General features: G+C 33.9%; 1 protein-coding gene across 1 annotated transcript in view; it reads left to right on the top strand.

Moving 5' to 3' along the window:
• Nucleotides 1-22,138, top strand: part of LOC129983607 (uncharacterized) — a 70,698-nt gene that overhangs the window by 32,756 nt on the left and 15,804 nt on the right. The window contains exon 2 of the mRNA XM_056093135.1: nucleotides 1,270-8,405. Within this exon, the coding sequence (XP_055949110.1) occupies nucleotides 1,574-8,405 (6,832 nt within the window). The 5' untranslated portion in view covers nucleotides 1,270-1,573. The remainder of the gene's footprint in view (nucleotides 1-1,269; nucleotides 8,406-22,138) is intronic.

Genomic DNA, 22,138 nt, shown 5'->3' on the forward strand with positions numbered 1-22,138 from the left:
CAGCAATTTACTTTTCGCTATTTTTCTTCGAAGTGATTCATATTTTCACACAATAATTCTGGCGTAGTTATTCCAAATCTACCTTTTATTATTTTTTTAAATAGAAATTTTAATCTTATTTTTGAAAATATTTTGAAGAAAACTGCGAAGCTATCGAATGTTTTTTACGTTCATTTATATCGACTCTATTACATTTTTGCACAGTAGCTGCTACGGGAATGCTTAAATTTCGGAGAAATAAAACAATTGCAATTCAGTCGAAACACACGAGAACAAATAAGCGAGCATTTTACTGTTTATGAACGTCATTCTTTTAAGAAATCTTACTATCGTTCAATAACCACCAGAAAAGGGAAGAAAATATGTTTGTAGTAAGATAACGTCATTTTAAGAAATATGGTAGAATAGTTTATGAGCAAGATTTAAAACTGATGTTTTATTCATAAGTTACACATTAGTAAACATATCTTTTACCTTAATGATATTAAATATAAAATAATATCTAAATTTACAACAACAGCAAAAAAAAAAAAAAAAAAAAAAAAAAACTGAAACCACTTATTTGTAGTCATTTTTTTTAGTTTAATAAGTCTGTTATTTTATTTAAAATTTACAATGGATTATGCAATGATATCGTTCATATTTTTCCAAAAGCAAGTAAAGGTTTTTCTGGATAACTTCAGTATTTTACCCTAATAATATTAATATATTTTCCTTTTCCCATCATTTTTCTAACCAAGCAAAAATTTCAAACGTTAGGCAACTATTTTCATCAAGATAAGTAAAACTACGGCAAAGAAATGATAAAATAAGAATATTAATTCTAAATTCACAACCGAAAAGAACTATACAAAAAAATTTATGTAAGCATACATACAAATTTCATTGCTTTATTGATCCTTGAAAAATAAAATTAACAGTTATCTTTCGATTCATTTTTTATCTTTCCGGCATTTTAAAGAGAAATTGATATCCAAAATATTCTTTGAAAAAATTTCACTACAATTAAAATATTATTCTCAGATGTTATTTTGGTTAATGATTTGAAGATCGAATCCAATAAAGTACTTTATTCATTCACAGATTTTCATAAAAATAAACTAAAAATAGAACATGGACTCTTTACGTCAGAAAACGATCATCACAGCACAACCCTTCTCTTTTCTTTTTTGCTCTTTGAAAATCACCACTGACCCATCCGTCAAAAACTTATTAATAGCAGAGTCTTAAAGGGTGACTGAAACACTTTTTATTTTTTCTGTATTGCAGGTCGGGCACAATCAGAAGGCATTCATCGAACCTTACAAAAGTCTGCGCCCGTGAGTGTACATCTCCACCGTGCGCAACGAACCAAACGAAAAGGAACATAAATCCACATCAGAAAACAAAACAACCAACAAAGAAAAGAAACATTTTTTCCCCCAAATATATTCTGAAAAATCCATTCTACCTGACTTCCCGTCTCTTACCAGCTCAAGAGAGAGAAGATAATTTTTTTTATCCGATTCCAAAACTTGTGGCGCAACCGGTTCCTCCACGTCCAAGTCTCCTGATTGGCTGAGAGCACCCGGTAATGGGGGAAGGTGTGACGAACCCTGTCAGGGGAGCGGCATCATCGAGTTCAGTACATTCGACGGCAGAGGTGGTCATAACGTCGCTGCTGAGCGCCGAACGATTTGAGGATTGCCTCCACTTGGTCGTCCTTGTCAGCTTGGCGTGTGTATTTGCCGCGCATTGGATGATCACGAAACGGAAAGACTGGTCCCGAACCACTACTGAATTAACCCATTCTCAATCTGAGGATACTCTTCCAGAACATTCCTCGCGTTCTTGCTCAGTGGAATCCAGTGGGGGTGTACTTGCCACCGGTTTGACCAGAAAAAGTGAACCACACCTACGCCGGTCAGAGATCGTTTGTAAAACAGGCCGCACTGTGTCCTCGTTAGATAACTTCTCCAACGGCGAGAGCACTTCTGATTCACCAACTCTAAGCATTTCATCAGACGTTTCCGAATTGGATATATGTGCCCTTAGCGAGCCTTCCAATACCATGGATACTTCAGGTGATGTGCCTCAACAGCCGGATTCTTTTTTCACTTGGGATAGTGGCGGTAGCAGTGGCGAATACTCTTTCGTTCATACTGCAGTTGAACTTCCCAAATACCCTGATGGTGCTATAACAGAGGAAGAGAAACAAATGCTTTTACTTTACATGCAGACGGGTCATCCAGAGCTTTTGCTGAGTTCTTCCCAGGTTGGTCCAGTCCAAAGTGCATCGGACAATCTAATATGTGATCCAGCTGCAGTGGCTAGAGGGTTTCTGGAAACCATTGTAGAAGAAACTTCTGATGATTTGAGAAGTCCCAGTGAATGCGACGAAGCTTCAGTTGGATGGGGTTCTTGGGATGAATCCGATGATGAAGACAGGTTGACAGTCGTGGAGATGGTGACATCGGCAAATCATCGTTCGGAAGTGTCGCCTGGACCTGTGTATACATCCGCTGATATGTCAAATCAAAAAGGAGGGTTCAGTGATCAATTATCTAGTGTGAGTTCGAATTCTGACCAACTTCTATCGCTCGGTACTATTGAGGACCTTCTACCAAATTGTGACATTTCTACTGATCATCGTAAAGATGACAATAACACGGATATATCATTCTTTGAAACAAGTAATTACCATTCAACTAATAACGGTGGTGTTAATGATATGGATAACGTAACGTCACAGCAGTGCGATGATGTGTTTCAAGAAATAAACAGTGAAGGAATTCCAGGTAATATGAATGCAACCCGTCAACTAGGGGTAAGTCCTGATTTAGATTCTTTAATTGAATCAAATGTCAATAGTTCTTTTGATACGCTATGGATAACAGCAAATGGTCTAGAAAGTCCTTCAGAGACATTAAATCCTTGGATAGTTAATAGATTTTTAGACCCCAAAGATCATTCTTTATCTGATCAAAATAATTTAGATTTTACTGTTAATAGACAAACTGCAAAATGTGAAGAATCTTTGTTGTTTCTTGAATCTGATGATATATGCCTCGTCCCATCATCTCAAAATACTAAAGAAACCGAATCAGAGACTCTAATGTTTAGTGACAATTTTAAAGATTACTTTTTACCTTCTGAAAATTATGTACCGGGATTTAGTAAAGATGATCTTATTGATCCAAATGAAATGCCTAGTGAGTGTTTACCGACTGATTCGCCCCAAAAGAAAGGCATGCGCTGTTTCAGAATTGGCTTCGAGGCCGCTCCAACAGAGCAATTCTCTGTTTCCCACTTAGATCAATCTATGATTTGTGAGGACACTGACCAAAAACCATGCCTTGATTACAGTGATTCAGATTCAGAAGCGTCTAAAACTAAGCGCGAATTGCAAGATACTATGTTTTCTCCCGTCGAGGGAGACATAGTTTACGGTTCCAGCTGGGTGAGCAGCCGACCGCTGAAAGAACCGGAAAAGATTTCATCGGGAGCGGAAGTTCATTGCTCAACAGCGCAAACAGAAGTCCGACAGAGTCCCACAATGCAATCAGAGTCCCTTTCCCCGGACAATAACCGTAGGTCACCCGAACTATGCGCCAGCGACGACGACACACCAGTAGTCCCAAATTCTCTCAGCAGATGGCGGCACCACACAGACTTAATGCATCTACAAGAAGCGACGAGTCCAATCGCTAGATGGCAGCACGAGTCAGATTTACAGAATACTGCTTCCAAATGTAAACAAACATATTCTTCGGACGAAAGCGACGATGGACTTCCGCCTCAACTGAAGGAAATATACAGTTCTTTTAAAATGAAAGATAATAAAATGGGTCGCATCAGAATTAAAGAGGACAAAAATAATAATTTTAAAAGATTAGGCTTGTGGGATAATGAATCAAAAGTGACACTTCCACCTTTCAATTTAATAAATAATGACGCAGAAAAAATCGCTCCGAAACAAAAAGAGCAAAGTTCTTCTCGTGAAGACTTAGATGATTTAGATATTGACATGTTCACTGTCGCCAAATCAAGTAGTGGTTCGAAATTGGCGGATAAAGGTGACTCGGATGTTGATGATGCATTAAGAAGTTTTAATCATCTCGATGATTACACTTCAGATGAAAATAGCGAAAATGAAAATAACTATCCAGTCAACGTCAGGGACAAATTAGAAAATGTCGAATCGGAACCAATTTCAATTGATGAGGACTTAAAAAATACAAACTTAGAAATTATTCCTTCGGAAAAAAATCACTCAAGCCTTGAGAACCCTTGCTCGGATAACTCAGATAATTGTCCTTTATGCACAGATCCCAGTTTTAAGAAATCACATATCAATGATTTGTTTTCTTTGAAAACCAGTGAGAATGCAGAAAATGACGTTCAGTCACTTCTGCAGAAGACATATCCAAAAATGGTGCGACTGTCCCAGTCCAATCTAAGCGATCCAGAAATTCACGAGCTAACCACAGAACCAAACAAAGCAGCTGATTCAGTATCTACCCTTACATCTTCAGATAGCGATGAGGGTAACAGAAAAGTAAAAGAGATTAAGAAAAGAATAAAAAAACGACCGAAAGAAAGCGCAAACGCTGAGCTTAAGCATGATGACTCAGGTTACGTTGAGGATGACGAAGACGACGACGAGGAAGATAGCCTGGGGGAGAAAAAAGATATGTCTATTTGTTCATCGAACCCAGACATAACTCGAAAGTCTCTTTCTACCGCCTTCTATGAATCGAAACTCTTAAAATCAGAGAGTAACAATGAAGAATCCAGCAGTTATTCGATCCCAGAAACCTTTCAGGAATTTTCCAAACAATTGCAACAGTCGATGAACACCGATGAAATGAAGGCGGAATTTCTTGAAGCAGAAAAATGGAATATTCCAGAAAATTTGTCACAATTTTCAGCATGGCTTCTGGATAAGGAATTAATGAAAATTAGTAACAGAGAAGAAATGGAGAAGCTGTTTGTAGATGATATTATGAGTCTTCGCGAACAAACTATAGCCAAATTTTTGAAAAATTCATATTCAGCCGATGATGCAATTAATTTAAAATCTTCAGATACGAAAGGAATCGAAGCATGCGTTGAAAAAGAGAATGCAATTTCTCCCGATGATGTGTTTAATTCAGTTCAATCTCTGCCGAATAAAAATACTGAATTAAATGAGCAGAATCCGGAATCGAATAAAAATAATACAACTTTAAAGTCAGAATATTCAGATTTACCAGAATGGGATTTTAATATTGAAACGCCAACTAATTTCGAATCTTCAACGGACGGAAACGATAATCAAGATAAAATTTTAGACGTAAGTTTATGCTGTGAGACCAAAAATTCAGAAACTCATATTGACAGTCAAGCTAGTGACGATAGTTCCTCGTCATTTAAAAATAAAACCGATTCTGATAACGAATTATCGGAAGAATATTATAACTATAATTTCAACAAAAAAGTTAATAATGTTTTCGGTGAATATAATCTCGATCAAATGATCGGCACTTCTAAAAATTCTCCTGGACAGTTTATTTCCAGTACGATAGAAAAGAACATCGAATTCCCCCAAACAACTATCGAATCCGAAGCGGAAATTGCGACCATTCAACAACCCCCTGAATTGGTTGCCCAACAAATCAATATATCTGATACGGAAGCCACGGTATTGGGAGAACTTGGCACAACATGTTACAATAATTACAAACCTGACAGTACCGATAATGAATGCAATAACTCAGCTGATGCTGAAACTGACAACTCTGAAGCAAAACCACTGACGGATAACGCGGAGTTATTGTCTTCCCTTCAACCAGAGGCGTCAATCATATATCACCCTTCCGCTTCAGAAGATACGACAAAAATACTATCCAAGGTCAACGATACTACCATTCAGCTGCAGCCAGTGACTGAAAACGAAGAAAAGGCGTTACCCGAATTAATTTCCTCAGATTGTCCTGAGGTAATGCCATCTGCCGGGTCAATACCTAATCAAAACATCACTTCGGAACTGGAATGCGGTAACAATGTGGCGCCATCTACTGAAGAAAGTAGTAACAACCTTGACGGAAGTAGAGAATTGGCGGGCGCCGATTTTGACCTAATGACACAGGGAGTAGTAGTAAGCGGGGAAAAGGGTGCGTTCGAAGGTTGTGCGGAGAAAGAAGCAGATGATATCAGTTCGCTCGAGGCATTAGTTGTCAGTCGAGAGTCGGATCGTGAAACGCACGTGCAAGAAAATACTTGTCACGCCCACCGCCAAGATGGTACGGCGCCTCTGATTTTGGATAATTCTGACAGTTTCCACGTTTGCGGTGTGCTAGATTCTTGCTTGGTAAACATAGACAATAGTGATTTGAATTCTGATAGTGTTATTGGAGATAGCGTCCGAATCAGTGATAACGTAAACATTGTGAGCGAGGGAGAGGAATGTTGTGTACCTGAAGGCGTTGCGTCAGTGCCTGAAGAACGCAGTCATCAAGCCAGTGCTGCTGAATTTACGACTTTCAATTGTTTTGCTGCTGCTGCTGACATAAAAGATTGTGTCACTGCCGCAAAAGAAATTACGATTGACGTAGGCGATTGTTCATTCGAAGCTGTTCATTCAGAAGTAGAAGAGGTAAGTGGACAGTGCTCTTCTGATGATTCAAAAATTTTGATCAGTGATGTGACATGTTCTGAACTTATCATTAATGATATCCCGGGAAATAATGACTTATCTGAAATTAATTATGGTTCTGTATTAAACGATGAATTAATTATTAGTGAAGATATCAATCATTTAGAGAATGTAGACAATTCGCCTTCTGTGGAAATTAGTGATAATCGAATTGAATCTAATAAGCCAGACGTTGTTTCTTGTTGTGAAAAGGTTATTTCTAGTGGACCGTCTAGTCCTGAAATTCCCATTTATAGAATTGAATACAAACGAAGCAATTCTCTTGGTCGTGAACCAGAAGAACATTTTGAACCTATCAGTTCACAATCTAAAAGCACTCCAGATCTCAGGCGGTGCCACGAGCAACAGCTTCGCTCCACCCAACCTCTTTCAGCCCTCCTTAGCAAGAGCGTCAGCCAACGTATCCAAGATTATCTTGGATCCAGCTCAAGGGGCGATCGACTCCTTAGATCTCTGCCTCCTAACGAAAGATCACGACACTATCGTCGCATTTGCGTCAGCACGGAGACGGTTGTTGAAAGAGCTGCCCGTTTTGAAGCCAGGAGCCAGAGCAGCAGACCTCCTCCAAGGGACGAATCACCATTTAAGATCAGATCTGGATCTTGTCCTCCCTCCAGCATGAAGAACAATACATCTTGGATATCTGAAAGGAACTACAGCAAGCCAACTGCCACTGTTAGACCGACTATTGATACATACAGAAATGGAATCCACAAATTATCCAATGGAGATGCATTCCATAGGAATATCTTTTTAGATCAGATAGCTGGATATTCCAAATCGAAACACAAGAATGGAGAGACCGAACAGATGCTATCTAATGGTCAGACTGACCCAACTAAGAAAGAAGATTTCATGGAACTCATTACTGGATATACTAAGGCGACAAAGGTCACTCACAAACCCCCTGTCGCCCCATCCAGCAACCACTCCTCAATGAAAACGGCACGACTCAAAGGCAAATTGGCCACTGCACGCAAACAGTTTTTTGAAAGAATCAGTAGCAATCAGGAGCTGTCTATCAGCACCGACAGCATCCAGAAGGATCAGTCGGATGACGAGGATCCTTCCACGTGTGGCCTGAGTCGCTTCAATGAGTTCAGGCGCTCTGCCAGGGCGGAGCGTGCTCGCCTCGCCGCCAGCCATCCTGACCTAGGGGCGCTCGAGGCGGCCGTCCGGTCTTCGAAACGTCGGATCGATCAGCTGAAGAAGAGGAACAACAAAAAGTCGGAACCGCCCCACGAGCAGATAGCCCCGATGCCGTCCACGAAGGAGCAGCCGCTCCTGCCTTACCGGCGGTGCACGGGCGAGATCGCCTGGGCCTCGTGCGCCCAGCGCGTCCGCGAGGCGGCCGAGCGTCGAAAGCAGCTGCAGCAGCTGGAGATCGTGGACCAGCGCGATTTTCCAGAAGAGGCGGCGTTGCGCGCGCACAGCAGCGCGGCGGAGGAGGACGACGAGAGCACGCACTCGGCCATTGCTGGAGGGGCCCTCGAGTTCCTGGGCAGCCGGGCCCGAAGCATGGACTTTCTGCTGGACGCCGACAATCGGGAGAGGGCCCTGCCCCCTGAAAATCGTCTGGCGACGAGTGGTGGGGGGGCCCGGGTCAAGTCCGAGCACGAGCTGAGGATAGAGAGGTCCCTGCAGAACCTGACCATTCCTGACTGGTACAAGCAGTCCGCATGGAGCAAGAAGCCGAAGGAGGGATTCATCCTGAGAAGGGGCAGCGAAGGTGAGTTTTATTACTTCCTTTACACACCTGCACTGTTCTCGTTCATTTAATCTAGTTAGTGGTGCGCGCAATCTCATATTCCCCCTTTCCTATTTCATCAGAATGTTTTCATGCATACTAACATTTTCCTGATTGCATTATCTGCACAACACATGTGAACCAACTAAATGCAGTTCATTATGGTTGGTTTTTGTTTAATTAATTCCTCATGATTTCTAAATTTTCGATTGCATTAAAAAATCAATATCCTCTTTGTATAGAAAAGTATTTTTTCTCATGCATGCATGCACGCTAGGTAATGCTATCATGTGTGTATTAAATGTTGTCACTTACCGAACACTAATATATCTTCAATATTTAAATTAAAATATAGATTGGTTTTTTATTTAAATGCTCCATTTTTTTTCAAAATAAAAAAAAAAATTCATCGAAGTTTCTTTAATGAATCAATATATTCTTCAATAAATTTGTGTGAAAAACTATGGCGTTGCAGAAAATTAACTCAAAACTAAGTGAATAGTGCATAGCATGAATTTTTGAGTTTCTTGTCTACAATTGTGCATATCGGTTTTAATTGCGTATTAAGTTAATAATAGTCTGCACAAATGTTTAACGTTTGATGCCTGCTTTGCAGATTTTGATTGCTATATGTTATACATTTTGTAACAACAATCAGTTTTTTTTAAAAATCTAAGAATTTCCATCTTGAAACTATGATACAAATATGAAATAATGCGCAAATGAAATATCATCCATTAAATTATAAATAATTCAAAAATTTGCCTATTTATTAATTTCCTTCAAAAATGTGTATTTCAAAATTAAGCTCTTAAAATTGTAATATTAAGCATTATTTATTTACAAAAAATTGTTAATATTGAATGAAATGCAAAAGTAGATCCCTCTAATCGATTGAGGGGTGGTCAAAACATTATTTTCCGGTCTGCTAACGATTTTGGGATACCTTGATTAGGTCATTCGACTGCAAACTATTTATTAAAATTCATGGTATTAAAAAAGAACATAAAACCAATTGAATTGTTATTTTCTCACAGCTTTGTATTAATTTCAGATGAAAATTCAGTATTTTAACTAAAAGTACTTTATCCAAAATTCTTTTTTTATGATGCACGACATCATTTAAAACTGGAATTAGTCTCCTATTTATTCAGAATAAAAGCTAAAAAACTACAGATAAACAATTATTCTTTTTTCTTATCAGAAAAACTCCCTAATTTGAAATTCAACAGAAGCGAATATCGGTTATTATTCATATTTTTATTCTCATTTTTTCCCCCAGCTATTATGCTATCTTCTAAAAGCAGTGGGTATACATTATGCATGTTTATTTTGTAACAATATTTTCCCAGCCAGATCATTATTTCTTTTTTTAATGATTTGACGTGGACGTATTGCATTCTCTTATCTCTATCGGCGACTGCGTCATTTTCTGTTTTCTTTTTTCCTCATGTAAATGGATAAAATTGCTCGTGATTTGTTTCATTTATTTTTCAACATATTTCCTCGAATTGTTTTCTTTGAAAAAGTTTTTATTGTAAATATTTAGCAGCATTCAGTGAGAAAAAATAATATGCTAACCTATAATGAAAGCCGAGGATATTTGGTTGACTTTCTACAAGAAAATTCTTTTACTTTCTTTCATTTCATTCATTCATTCATGTACTCGCAGAATAAGAATAACTTTCCGGTTGCTTGTGAAGCCACATTATTCTGTCGGAATCAATTCAGAGATTGTTTTAATCCTCTTTTCGTCGGGCGATGAGCAAATTACGTTTCAGAATTTCCATAAAGTTTTGTGAGCTACATCAAAATAAATAATATTGCATTAAAAATCATGTATAAATAACTATTCCCTTCATTGCAAAAGTATGTAGGCATGCTTTCAAGTTTATAAATGGCAGTTAAATTTACCCCAGCTTTAGAAAAATTAAGAATATATAAGATTCAAACATAATAAAAAATATTTTTAATCAGAGAATACTTAATGAAATGAACATTGTTAGTTTAAAAAAAAAAAAGTAAACAGATGTTCGTTTTGGAACTGTATCAGAGAATCAAACTGAATATAGAATTTACTTTAAAAATTTTATTAATGTTGATTAGTAATGATGATCTATTTATTTGTCGATTTGAGTGTAATGTTCAAACTAAGACTTGCTATATGGGCTGTTTAAAATTTGTTACTGTGAGGAATGTTTACAGAGTGTTTTTCATTATATTTCAATTGCTGGGAAATTTGTTATAATCATCGAAATTATAATAAGAATGTGCTTTTACTAGTGTGGTATGGAATTTTGGAGATGAGTGCATTGGATAAAGTGTCATTCTTTTCTCGTCATCTCTCGTACAATTTTCATTTATGATGCCTTTTCAAAACTTGAAATCGTTTTCTTTCAAAACGGTGAACAATTTCATTCATTCATTCATTTTTTAATGAATTAAACCAAAACCGTTTTGCGATAAATAGATTATTTGTTAAGTTGCAAAATTTCAAAATGTTCGTTTATTAATATTATACTTGTTATAAATTTAATTAGTTTGACATAAACGGCGCTTCGGATTTAAAAATATGAACTGTTTGAAATAAAAAGCTAAAGTTTTCAGTGAGCTAAGGTGTTAAAGATTTCTGCAGTTTTTACCATGTCATATATATCATTATGCACCATTACTCCTTTTACACAATGAGTAACGAATTTCAGACTAGACTAAAGCCGCTGTACTGAAGGGAGAGCGTCACAGGCAGGCCGATTTAAAAGTGTTAATAGCCTAATTGCCAAGTGAATAGAATTTGTAAAAAATACAAATTCTGTGAAATATGATACATATATTATAAAATGTATCTTAAAATAATTATTAAATATCTGGAGAATAGTAGCCCTTCCTCAAGTCTAATTGGTTAGACTCATTTCTAATGAATTAAGTTCGTTTAGTAATTGGAGCATTTATAAGCACTAGTTGCCCGATTCAATATAATTGGATATAAAGGAGGATGCCACTCAATTGAGATTCGTAATAAATAAATAATCAATTTGTAATAAGTAAAAAATAAATAATTCATAATAGATAGTAGTTTTGTGGGAATGCAAATTATATTAAGATGAAAGTGTGTTGAAACGGGATTTTAATTTTATTAAAAGAGGGTTCTCTTGACATGCCTTGCCTAGGGCCTCAAAATGCCTAAATTCTCCTCAGCCCTGTTATATAAAAATAAGTAGGAATTCCTTGAAATAAGCAACTTTTGAACGTAATAAATTACGTAACGTAATTTAAGTACTTTGTGGCAAAATCAAATAACGCTCATTTTAAATTTGGAAATGAATGCAAGATTTTATTGTCCAGAATCACACTTGCTGTTACTGACTGCTGGTACATTTGTTTCGTAGTTTTTTAAACAGCAAATTGTGCTAAAATACTTGATCATGAAGATAACAGAAGATTAATTTTAGCTTCATGCAATTTTGAATGGCTTTCTATTAGAAATAAAATATATAAATAGGTAAATCAAATGAATGCTTAAATACAATATTCTTTGAAAAATATCATAGCTCCTTCTATTTATTTATTCATTTGTATCTGTAATATAAATGTGAACTTAAAAATAGCACAAATTTCTCAAAAATAACATTATTTTAAAGGATCTCAACACCGCCTCCCTTGTATTCTTTCAATTCGTAATGCTGCATAAACAAAAGAGAAAAATAATATGCATTATTTTAATATGTAGATTTTGGTGCATAGATAATAAAATGTTAAGAAAGATAGCTGTACCTTTTGTGTGGTTAGCATAATGGATATCTACATAAGAATTATAAAAGTTTTGTTTAATGAACTATACAAATTGTTTTATATTTATGTGTATAATCTTTTACGTAGTTTAATAACTATTCATCTTGTAAATCACATATATATAAGTATAGGCAGTGTTTGAAATGAAAAATGTCAATTCTGTGTTATATTTTATTTCTTGCGTTTATATCAGTTAATTGGTGAAACTCTATTTTGAACAAAATGAGTTGTTTCGAATGGGCAAAATCGAAAATAAATGCTCCTTAATTAATTTCGAAATAATCGAGGTCATATTTTAATCTTGATTTTTGAAAAGCTTTGCTCTTATATTTTCAAAATGAGATGATTTTGGATTCTAATTATTCCATTCTAGTTGTTCTTTAAAGTGAATTGTTTGTTCTCCATATTGCTGTTTGTGAAAGTCTTTTTCCAATATTTCTTTCCATTAAATATTCGTATATTTTATCCTATTGAAATACATAAATATCTTTTGATACCTATGTGCTGTCATTAATTTTCAACAAATAATCATTGTTATTAAAACAATCTTATAATTCTAATTTGGTAATTTTTTAATTGTAAAAATAGTGATAGAAACAAATCTATGAATTCTTTTGTATCGATTAATATTATGAACAGCACTATAATTTATTAAATTAAGTATACTAATCTGATATGTTCTTCTGTGTATTTTGTATTTTAGCTGTGTATATATGCATGTGAAAACGTTAGAATTTTTTTAGAAAAAAAAAATGTAATTTTTTTTTTTTTTTTTTTAAAGTTTTGACTACTATAGTAATCTTTTTGTTCATTCGAACATTAATATGAAAAAGTAACTTTCGCTGAATTTCTTTTCTGGTTTTAACTCAAATGTTACTTCTAAGGATACAGTGATAACTCAAAGTATCAGTATAGAGAAAAGCTTTAGATCTAGCTTTATCAGTTAAACAATCTCTCATATGTTTCCAAAGTATTTAAAAGTGATTGACACAATTGTATTTTAAACACTATAATCGATATTCCGTATATTGCAATTCTATATTTTAATTGAATGATGTGATTTCATGGAGTTTGTTTTCTGTATACGCAGCTACTCAGCAATGATACAGTACGTCGTAATTAAATGCTATTAACTTGAGTTTCTGCTGACTTTATTAGCAGATCTTTTGTACCATTAAAATAAGCTACTTGGCCATGAATACTTGTCGACACTTGCTATCTCCGAACAAATAAGGACAGAAAAGAAGTCTTTTCGAGATGAGTGAGCGGCGGTCATAATCCCTTTCGGGCTACCCCTGCTAATTCTTTCTGCCAAGACTCCACGAAATTCCGATCGAACTGGATCATGGCATGCCTGGCTGCTTCACATCCTCCCCCTCCCCTTCAACCATGCGCCTTTGACCCCTCTGACATGGAGAGAGGCTCCCCTCCCTCTCTTCAAGTAGGGAATAGATGTCGAAAAAATGCGGTTAGAAAGTGTTGGTTTTATCGGCTGACGTTGCAGAGGGTATTTATTCGCCCTAAAAATAGATCTATTGTTTAGATTAAGAGCGCTGTCTTTTTCACTCGTGCTCAAGAAGGTCCAGGTTTGGGGATCTATGCATTTTTCTTTTCGGTTTGATTTTTATCTTGAAAGGTAAAAGCTGGAGTAAAGCAAATATTTTATTATAGACGTTAATGTTTATCTTGGAAAAATTTCGTTTATAGAAAAACAGCAGAAAACAAAAAGACGATATTGCAAGCTCGAAATTTCCATTTTGTTGTGCGACTAAATTTACTTTGATTTATATAACATCAAATAAGAATGATTTAAATGTGCTCTAACAGACAAAATTATCTAATCATTTGATATATATTGCTTCATCTTAGATAAATATAAGATTTCAATTATTTATTTTAAGAAATGAAATACAGATTTTACGGATAAACTATATAAAAACAACAACAACCATAAATATATTTGATAGGTATAGAGATACTTGGAAGTTTTCACAAGTATCTCTATACCATAATTTGGAATTGAGAAATTTATTTTGTAAGTAAGTCGTGAAAATCGGAATAAGTAAATTTGATCAGTTTCTTAAAATAATTTTGCTAATGAATGACTCAAGTGATTCTCTTAAAATAATTTTGACAGTGAATGATTATTAAAAAGTTTGAGGGAGAACAAATCTGGGAGAAAAGAATTCTAGTAAAGTTCATTATTTTTGCCATAAATGTTGAGGATTGACTGAATTCCTAATATATTGAAATCGAAAGAATTTGCGAGAAAGGAAAATAAAACTGTTGAAATTTGAGTGGCTAATGGCTTTTTACTTCTTCAAATGCGGTATTAATTATTAAAAAAAAAAAAAAAAAAACTCGTACTCGGGGGTTTTGTGACCCACATTTTAGATCCCTCTGATTTTGGGAAGCAAATTTTTGGAATTATGTCTTGTCTATCGGTGATTCAATGACCCAGAGCCTAAAGAACTAAAATTTGGATATGTTTTTGTTTGTTTATCATTAGTATTATTAGGAATACCATGAATTAATATTTCGTAAGGAGAAAAAAAATGGGAGAAATCCTGATATTAAGAGATATTTGTCAATATTAGTGAAGTTACAGCAGTAAAGAACTTGACTGAAAGCCTGAAATGGACGATGCGATGTCATCTTTAAAAGCGATCAATAGTTTTAAAAAAATGGTGGTGAAAATGTTAGTTTAGTTTGAGTGATATTCATTTTGATAAAAGAAAATAGTGCTAATAACAAATATATTGTTTGGAAAAAAATATTCCGTTAAAGTTACATTTGTTTACCACGAAATAAATATTTCAGCTTCAAAAATAAATAATTATCTCTTGTATTAATCCAATATAAAATAAATAATTATTTCTTGGTGCCCATCATTATGTCTATAGCCTATCTCTTTCAGCATCTTTTAAACGGAATGCACTGTTTTTACCTTATTCTCTCATTAACTGGTAAAATTAGGAATATGATTAGTGAATTTTTTACAATTATTAAAAAGTTAATAATATGGAACTATAATACGAAAATTGTTCATCTTTAATGACATCAGATCTAAAAGAAAGAACTGATACAAAATGTTTTAAGTTAAATAAACCCTCCTTTTGAATGCGTTTTTTTTAGATTTGATTTTTTTAATCAATTAAAAAGTTTTAAATAATAAAAAAACTTTTTTGAGTGCCTTTTTTTTTTTAAATCTCAAGTCTAATAACAACTACTAAAATTCTTAAATTTCTATGCACTACATTATTTAGTTATAATATGTTTGCTCTGCTACCTTTCAATAGCTCCATTAAGGATCGGAGATCATAGGCAGACCGCCCAGGCTCTCCGTATAAATACTCCTATTCTGGTAGATCTCAAGTCATTAAGGAGTCACTTTCGAAATATAGTTCCATATATCAATGTATGCGTTATTTAAATACTATTAACTGCATATTTAAACAGAATTATTTATATTTCCCAAAGAGGAGCGGGTTACTTTCTTTGCTTTCTGTTATTTAGCAGGTTTATTCTCAGGTCAATTTCAGATCTCCTGATCTATTCCTTTTGAGGCTAGAAATTCCTCTCCCTTTGTTCGAAACCAATGCCGTTTCATTCCATATCGCGAAAGGGAATAAACGTTTCGAGGAAGAAGGAAGCCATAACGAGAAAGTCATCCTTCCCACTTTTTTCCAGCTACTTTCTTCAGAGTTCCGGGAGTCAGAATGGAAGACTGGAAAGCACGAAAATAAAGAAAAAAGAAAAGGGCGTTCGGAGTCGTTCGAGCAAACATAAACAATGCTCCACGGAACACGGCCATCCGGTCTTCCGGGTAATAGCGTTCCACTTTTTATTTCTCTCTGAGAAAAAAAAAAAAAAAAATATTTAAATTACTTTCATCTCGTATTTCCACTCTTTTTCGAATTGGAACTACCATCCTCGGTCCCACGCGCCCTCCAGACTGAGAATAAAGTGGAGGGATACTTGCCCTGGTTGTCAGGATTAAAAGATTCGTCTCCAGTCTCGCCGATTACCTGATTAGTTTTCGAGCGAAAGGCAAATGGTGAGAACTATATTCGGATTATTGACGGGGACGGATGATCGAATTTTTTCCATTATTATAATCTTTAATTCTGCAAATTCGCTTCTTTAAAAAAAACAACTTTTTTAAAAATCCAAATTGTGAATATTCGATTATATATTAATAATTAACTAGCTGCCTCCGGTGATCAATTATTCGCCTATTATTTAATTATCTAAAGTAATTGATAAAGTCAAAGTACCATTCTCCCAGCCATAAATACTGTACTGATTTCGTCAATTTATTTCATATGAAATAAATAACACTAACGGTCATATATAATATATTTCATGATGCCTTTCTCTCAACACTGTCCATTTCTGAGAAAAATTTCAGAAGCATTACTTCACTGCACATTTTCTGCGATAGAAAACCCTACAAGGTTTGTCAGTCACAGTCACTAAAATAAAATATCTAAAATATCGATTTCGCCAATTTTTTATTTCGTATGAAAGCCCACGACTCCCAGATATATCATCCTCTAAATTATCAAAATTATAGAAAATATATCAAAGTATCTAATATATATATATATATATATGTAACAAATTCGAATCCTGTCGGCTTTTTAATATGTAATATTATTTGTTGTGGAGCATGATGCAGTTTGAAGACAGTGAAGAGACTTATTATCTTTTAAAATTCTTTTTAATCCATCGGGTAAGCATAATTATTTACAAGCAGAGACGCGGACAAGACGTCCGTCACAGCGCAGTGTAAAAGCCAGAGTGGGGAAAAAAAGGGTCGAAATAAATTATCCCTCGCCTTATATAACCTTAGATTTTGATAGGGAAAATATCTGTCCACAGTGCTAATATATTATTAAGATTCTGATAGGGATTTCTGATGCATGTCAATCACATGTAAGGGAAACACAGGGATCTTTTAAGAAAGAATGTGCTTACTGGACATTTTTACCCCTTCATGCCGAGCGTGTGAAAGTATCGGCTTTTAGCTGACTAAGTAATTTTATGAAGCTTCTCTTGAATTAATTAAGTAGAGAAAGTGGAATTGGATCACGAAATAAGAGAATATTTTTAGAATGAAGTTACTATGAGCTAAATTAAGATAAAATCTTGGAAATTAATTAAATTGAAATTAAAAGTTTAAAATATCATTACATATATATATAAATTAATATAGTTAATATTATAGAATATAATATATATTGTATATTTTTAAAGATAAGAATATTATAGAATATTATTATTGCAAAATAAAACTCTAGTGTGCTCCTAACCACAACTGCCGTACCGATTTCGCCTATTTTCTTCCAAATGAATTCGACTGTGTGCAAGCATAGTTAAACAATGAGAGTGCTCTATCACCATTATGCAGTCATAATTTAATACAGTACTTTCTTTTGATTTCATAAGCTATATTTCATCAAAATGTCCGATAGGTCATTCATCTAACCGTCAGAAAGAACACGGACAGTATTAATAAAATGAATTCATGCCGGTCAACTTTAATGAATTTCATCCTATTACAATCAAAGTATACAATTGCAATTATATAATGGAGCATTCTGATTATAACGACGCATAATAATGTTTGAGCATTCTGATTATAATGGTGCATGATAATGATGGAACATTCTGATCCCTTAGCTATATTTTGAAGTAACAAAAGTGTCGAGTTTGCGACTAAAATGAGTGAAATATTTCCAGTTATTGAATCTGAGGTCAATATCAAAGTCTATATTTTGCAATGTCTTCCGAAATGGCGAGAAAGGAGATAAATGACTGTTAAAGATATATCGAATAATCATAAGCATTCATATGGAACAAAATTTTTCGAAATTGGTTCAGTGGTTGTTGCTGTTATTGAGTGGAGTTTTTCTATTCACAGATTATTTACAATGAGGTGATGTGTTTCCAGTTTTTCTCAAAAGAAGTGTACGGCCAGAAGCAAACTAACTTTGATGACATACATAGGGTTCTTAAGTTTTTCATAGCACATTTTGAAATGGGTCCATTAGTTAAGAACTGAGGAACTCTGTTGCGAGATTTCTCAATAAATCAATGTAATGAAATTTTCCCTTTCTCTCTTAAAATTGAAAGGTAGTAGAAGACAGGCGACCCTTAGTAACATATTTAGAAATCATGATTTTACTATTTTAAATTTATAGATATTTGGCTCTTTGTTCAGATCAAAAGCTGATAATTCGTATTTGTATATTTTTTAAAACATTGATGAATATACTGTTCTTGCTTAATTTTTTAAGATTTCAAGTAAAATAATTTTTTTAATATTTAGAATTAATTTTTTCGTACTTGAAAATTCTATGATCAAAATAATTAGACGCTTGTAGGGTTAATATTTAGTTAAATATTTGGCTATTATCAGTTTATGATAAAGGTCGTTAATCTCGTATGGATTATATGCAAAGACAGATAAATTGAACTCTGTTGCTTTCCTAAGATTTAAAATTCTATAAAACCATATTTTGAACTTTTTTTTTTGAAAAGCTAGTTAGAAAGTATGGCTAAAAAAATTAAGACATATTTACATGTTAATTTAAATTAACCTCTTAACAGGTGGCGCAAGAATGTGGTTTCGCACCAAATTATCGCAATTTTGTAATCTAAAAATTTGGCTTTCCAAAACGTTGTAATTCAATACAAAAACGAGCAGTGATTCTTAAACATTTCAGATGCTCTGCGGACACTTAGTTGAATCAAAACGACATTTCCAGAAAAGAAAATCTAATAAGAAAGAATCATCTAATTAAATAGTAAAGAGAGTGACAAAGGTATTAGATTAACGACATTTTAACCATAACGTCCGAGAGTCGCTCGTGCATCGTATAATCATATTTCCCATATAGACAGTGGGCGCCGCTTCAAACGATCATTTTGGTTCCAAGCCAAAAGTGATCACTGCACTCGAGTGGTCAGTACATTCATAATTCTTTAAAGATGCTTATCCATAAGTATAAAAGGGCGGCAAAAGAAAAAAAAAATAACAATCACATAATATTATTTGTATTATTTATTCGTTTTAATTAGAAGCAGAAAAATCGATACAACAAACATAAAATTGAAAAATATTCATGCATATTTAACCGTTTGCACCCGGAAAAGGATTTCGATGCATAGTTAATTCACCTAATACAAAGATTTGTTTATTGCTTCGAAATATATAATTGTTTTAGGTTGAGTTCTCCCGTTTAATTAATTTGCATCTTCTTACTACTCTGCAGGTATTTTTAACAATAAAAATTATATAAATGTAACGTAAAAATGACGCACCGTCTTGAATGGTGAGCGAGAGTCGCCATCCAAGTGCAAAGGTTTTTTTTTTTTTTTTTTTTTTTTAACTTTCTTAAAAAGTTTTTGAGACTATTCAGTTATCAAGCAATTTTTTTTTTTTTTTTTTTTTTTTGCATTAGTTTTTCATATGAATAATGATCAGCAAAAGATTAAGTGCGGTATTGGATCGGTCTTCTTAAGGATCGAAGGGCTTGCAGAATTTTGTGTACAACTGGTGATTTCTCATCTAGCTTTTCGTCATTGTCCTTTTTACACTGTTCGCTGTCCTCTCCTCGTTTCAACCGTGTCTGACAAATTGTTTCTTCCGTAACTTTTTAAGATGTCTCTTAGGCGTCACAATCTTCGTAAGGATGCAAGATAACATATGTATATGTGGGGGAATAGGCTCAGTCCTGCTCTGAACAGAATGTGTCGAACTAAAAGAAATTAGACGAAGACTCCTTATGAATAATAATTTTAACACAATATTACAATACCCTGGAAATTTGAAAATATTAAAAGAAATGATGGAGAAGATTTCTATCAATTTACCAACAATTTGGAGATTCTTTGAACTTTTGTTGGCCGTTGTTTTCTTATGCAAAAATGTGGATAGTTAATGAGCATAACAGCCAGTCACAATGATTCCCGGTTTATACGGCTTAATTCTTTGGTAACGGGGTGACTGGCTGTGATTTAAAAAAAGGCGTCATAATCGTCTTCGATTTATTGAAAAGGTCTGCTAACTTTTCAATAAATCAGGATCATTCTCTTGATTGGTCCTAATAAAATCTACATCCGAACCACCTGAACATCGAAATGGTTGCGATCCAAGTTGATTATTAAAATCAACAGATTTTCTGTGTATTTAGATATGGAAATTCTGTTTTTCGCTATTTTGACCAATACAGCTGATTGATCGTTACTACTCTGGCCATTACTACTGTAATATTTTGTCTTCCACAAGCATAAAATTCAGTCATTGGTAAATTTCTATGAAAGACGAATACACAGATAATAACCCTTTGCATTCGGATGATGCCTCTCAGGCACTATTCAAGACGGTGCGTCATTTTGTCGTTTTATTTATTTATTTATTTCATTTTTGATTGTTAAAAATACCTACAGAATGGTAAAAAGATGTAAATTAATTTCAAATTCAACTTGAAGCAATTATATATATTTATTTTTCGGAATAATAAATAAGTCCGTACATTAGAAGAATAATTTTGCATCGAATTACTTTTCCGAGTGGAAAGGTTTAATTCACAAGATATTTTCTCGGGTTCTAAAAGGTCTAAAAATATACAAAATGGTGGGTTTTTTTTACTTTTCTTTTTATTATGTGAGAACATGATGTTGTTTTGGCTTGAGATTTTTGAAGGCAACACATTGTTGAAGCCTCAAAATGCGTAGGCAATAATTTGGCGATTTATCCCTTTTTTTTTTTTTTTTTTTTTGGAGTCGGTTTTTACAGTATAGCCTTTGAAATATCTATCGTCTACTAATGTAGTTTTATTTTGGAGTCGGCTTTCACCGTATAACTTTTGAATTCTATCGTTTACTGTTGTAGTATTTACCTTGGAAATCAGTGTTATTGTTTAACTCGCGCAACTTTTTTTAAAAATAAACCAAACAAGTTAAAATATTGTTTGTTTAATCGATAAAGATTGTTGGTTCAGGGATAATTTCAACTTATTAAAATAAGGTTATTAGAAAATAATGCAGAAGATTGTCACATTTGGCGATTTATCGCCAACTGAAGTTACAACTTGATTTTTAAATTATACATTTTCTGAATTCTTATGAATTGTCTTAATTAATTTAAGTCATTAACCAGTTTAAACCGGTTTGAAACAATCATGAGACTATCAGATTATGCATGCGTCGATATTTAGAAAAATGATGGGATTTTTTTCATCTCAAAATCGGTCGAGCTCCAAAACTTTGTTTGCCATCTAGAAAAATTGAAAATGAAAATTTAAAAAAAATTATTATTATATATAGAGAGAGAGGGGGGGGGAGAATAGAGAAGACTCGTAATTGTTTCAAACCGGTTTAAACTGGTTAATGACTTAAATTAATTAAGACAAATAATAACTTAAAAATAATAATGCTCTTACCTGATAACTTGAAATTTGCGATAGATTTCTTCTTTTTTTTTAAAAAAAAAATTCTTTTCTTTTAACTTTCTTATTTTCTTTCTTATTATTATAGTTTAATTTTTTTATTAAATTATCAATTAATTTGTTATGACATTTTCCAATAAATACCTTTTTGTATCGTTTTACATTACCGCAATGAAAATAGATTTAACCAGGTCATCAAATCTTTTAAATATTTTTTTTTTTTTTTTTTGACGTTTAAAGGTTACAATAATATTTCCCCTGTGTTTTTTACCCTAAAAATTAAACTGTTAATTTTAAAAAAAAAGCGTTTTATTTTCTAATCGAAAAATCTTTTAAATACCCCTATAAACATTCTGATCTGAATCTCGGTCAGAGGATAAAAGATAACGGAGAACCTAGATAAAGTTTTTCTTGCCCTAACTTTTTAACGCGTTTCTTAATGCAGTTATTTCTTGAATTCATCAGCTT

The sequence above is a fragment of the Argiope bruennichi genome, chromosome 9, assembly GCF_947563725.1.
Source record: "Argiope bruennichi chromosome 9, qqArgBrue1.1, whole genome shotgun sequence".
Lineage (NCBI taxonomy): Eukaryota > Metazoa > Arthropoda > Arachnida > Araneae > Araneidae > Argiope > Argiope bruennichi.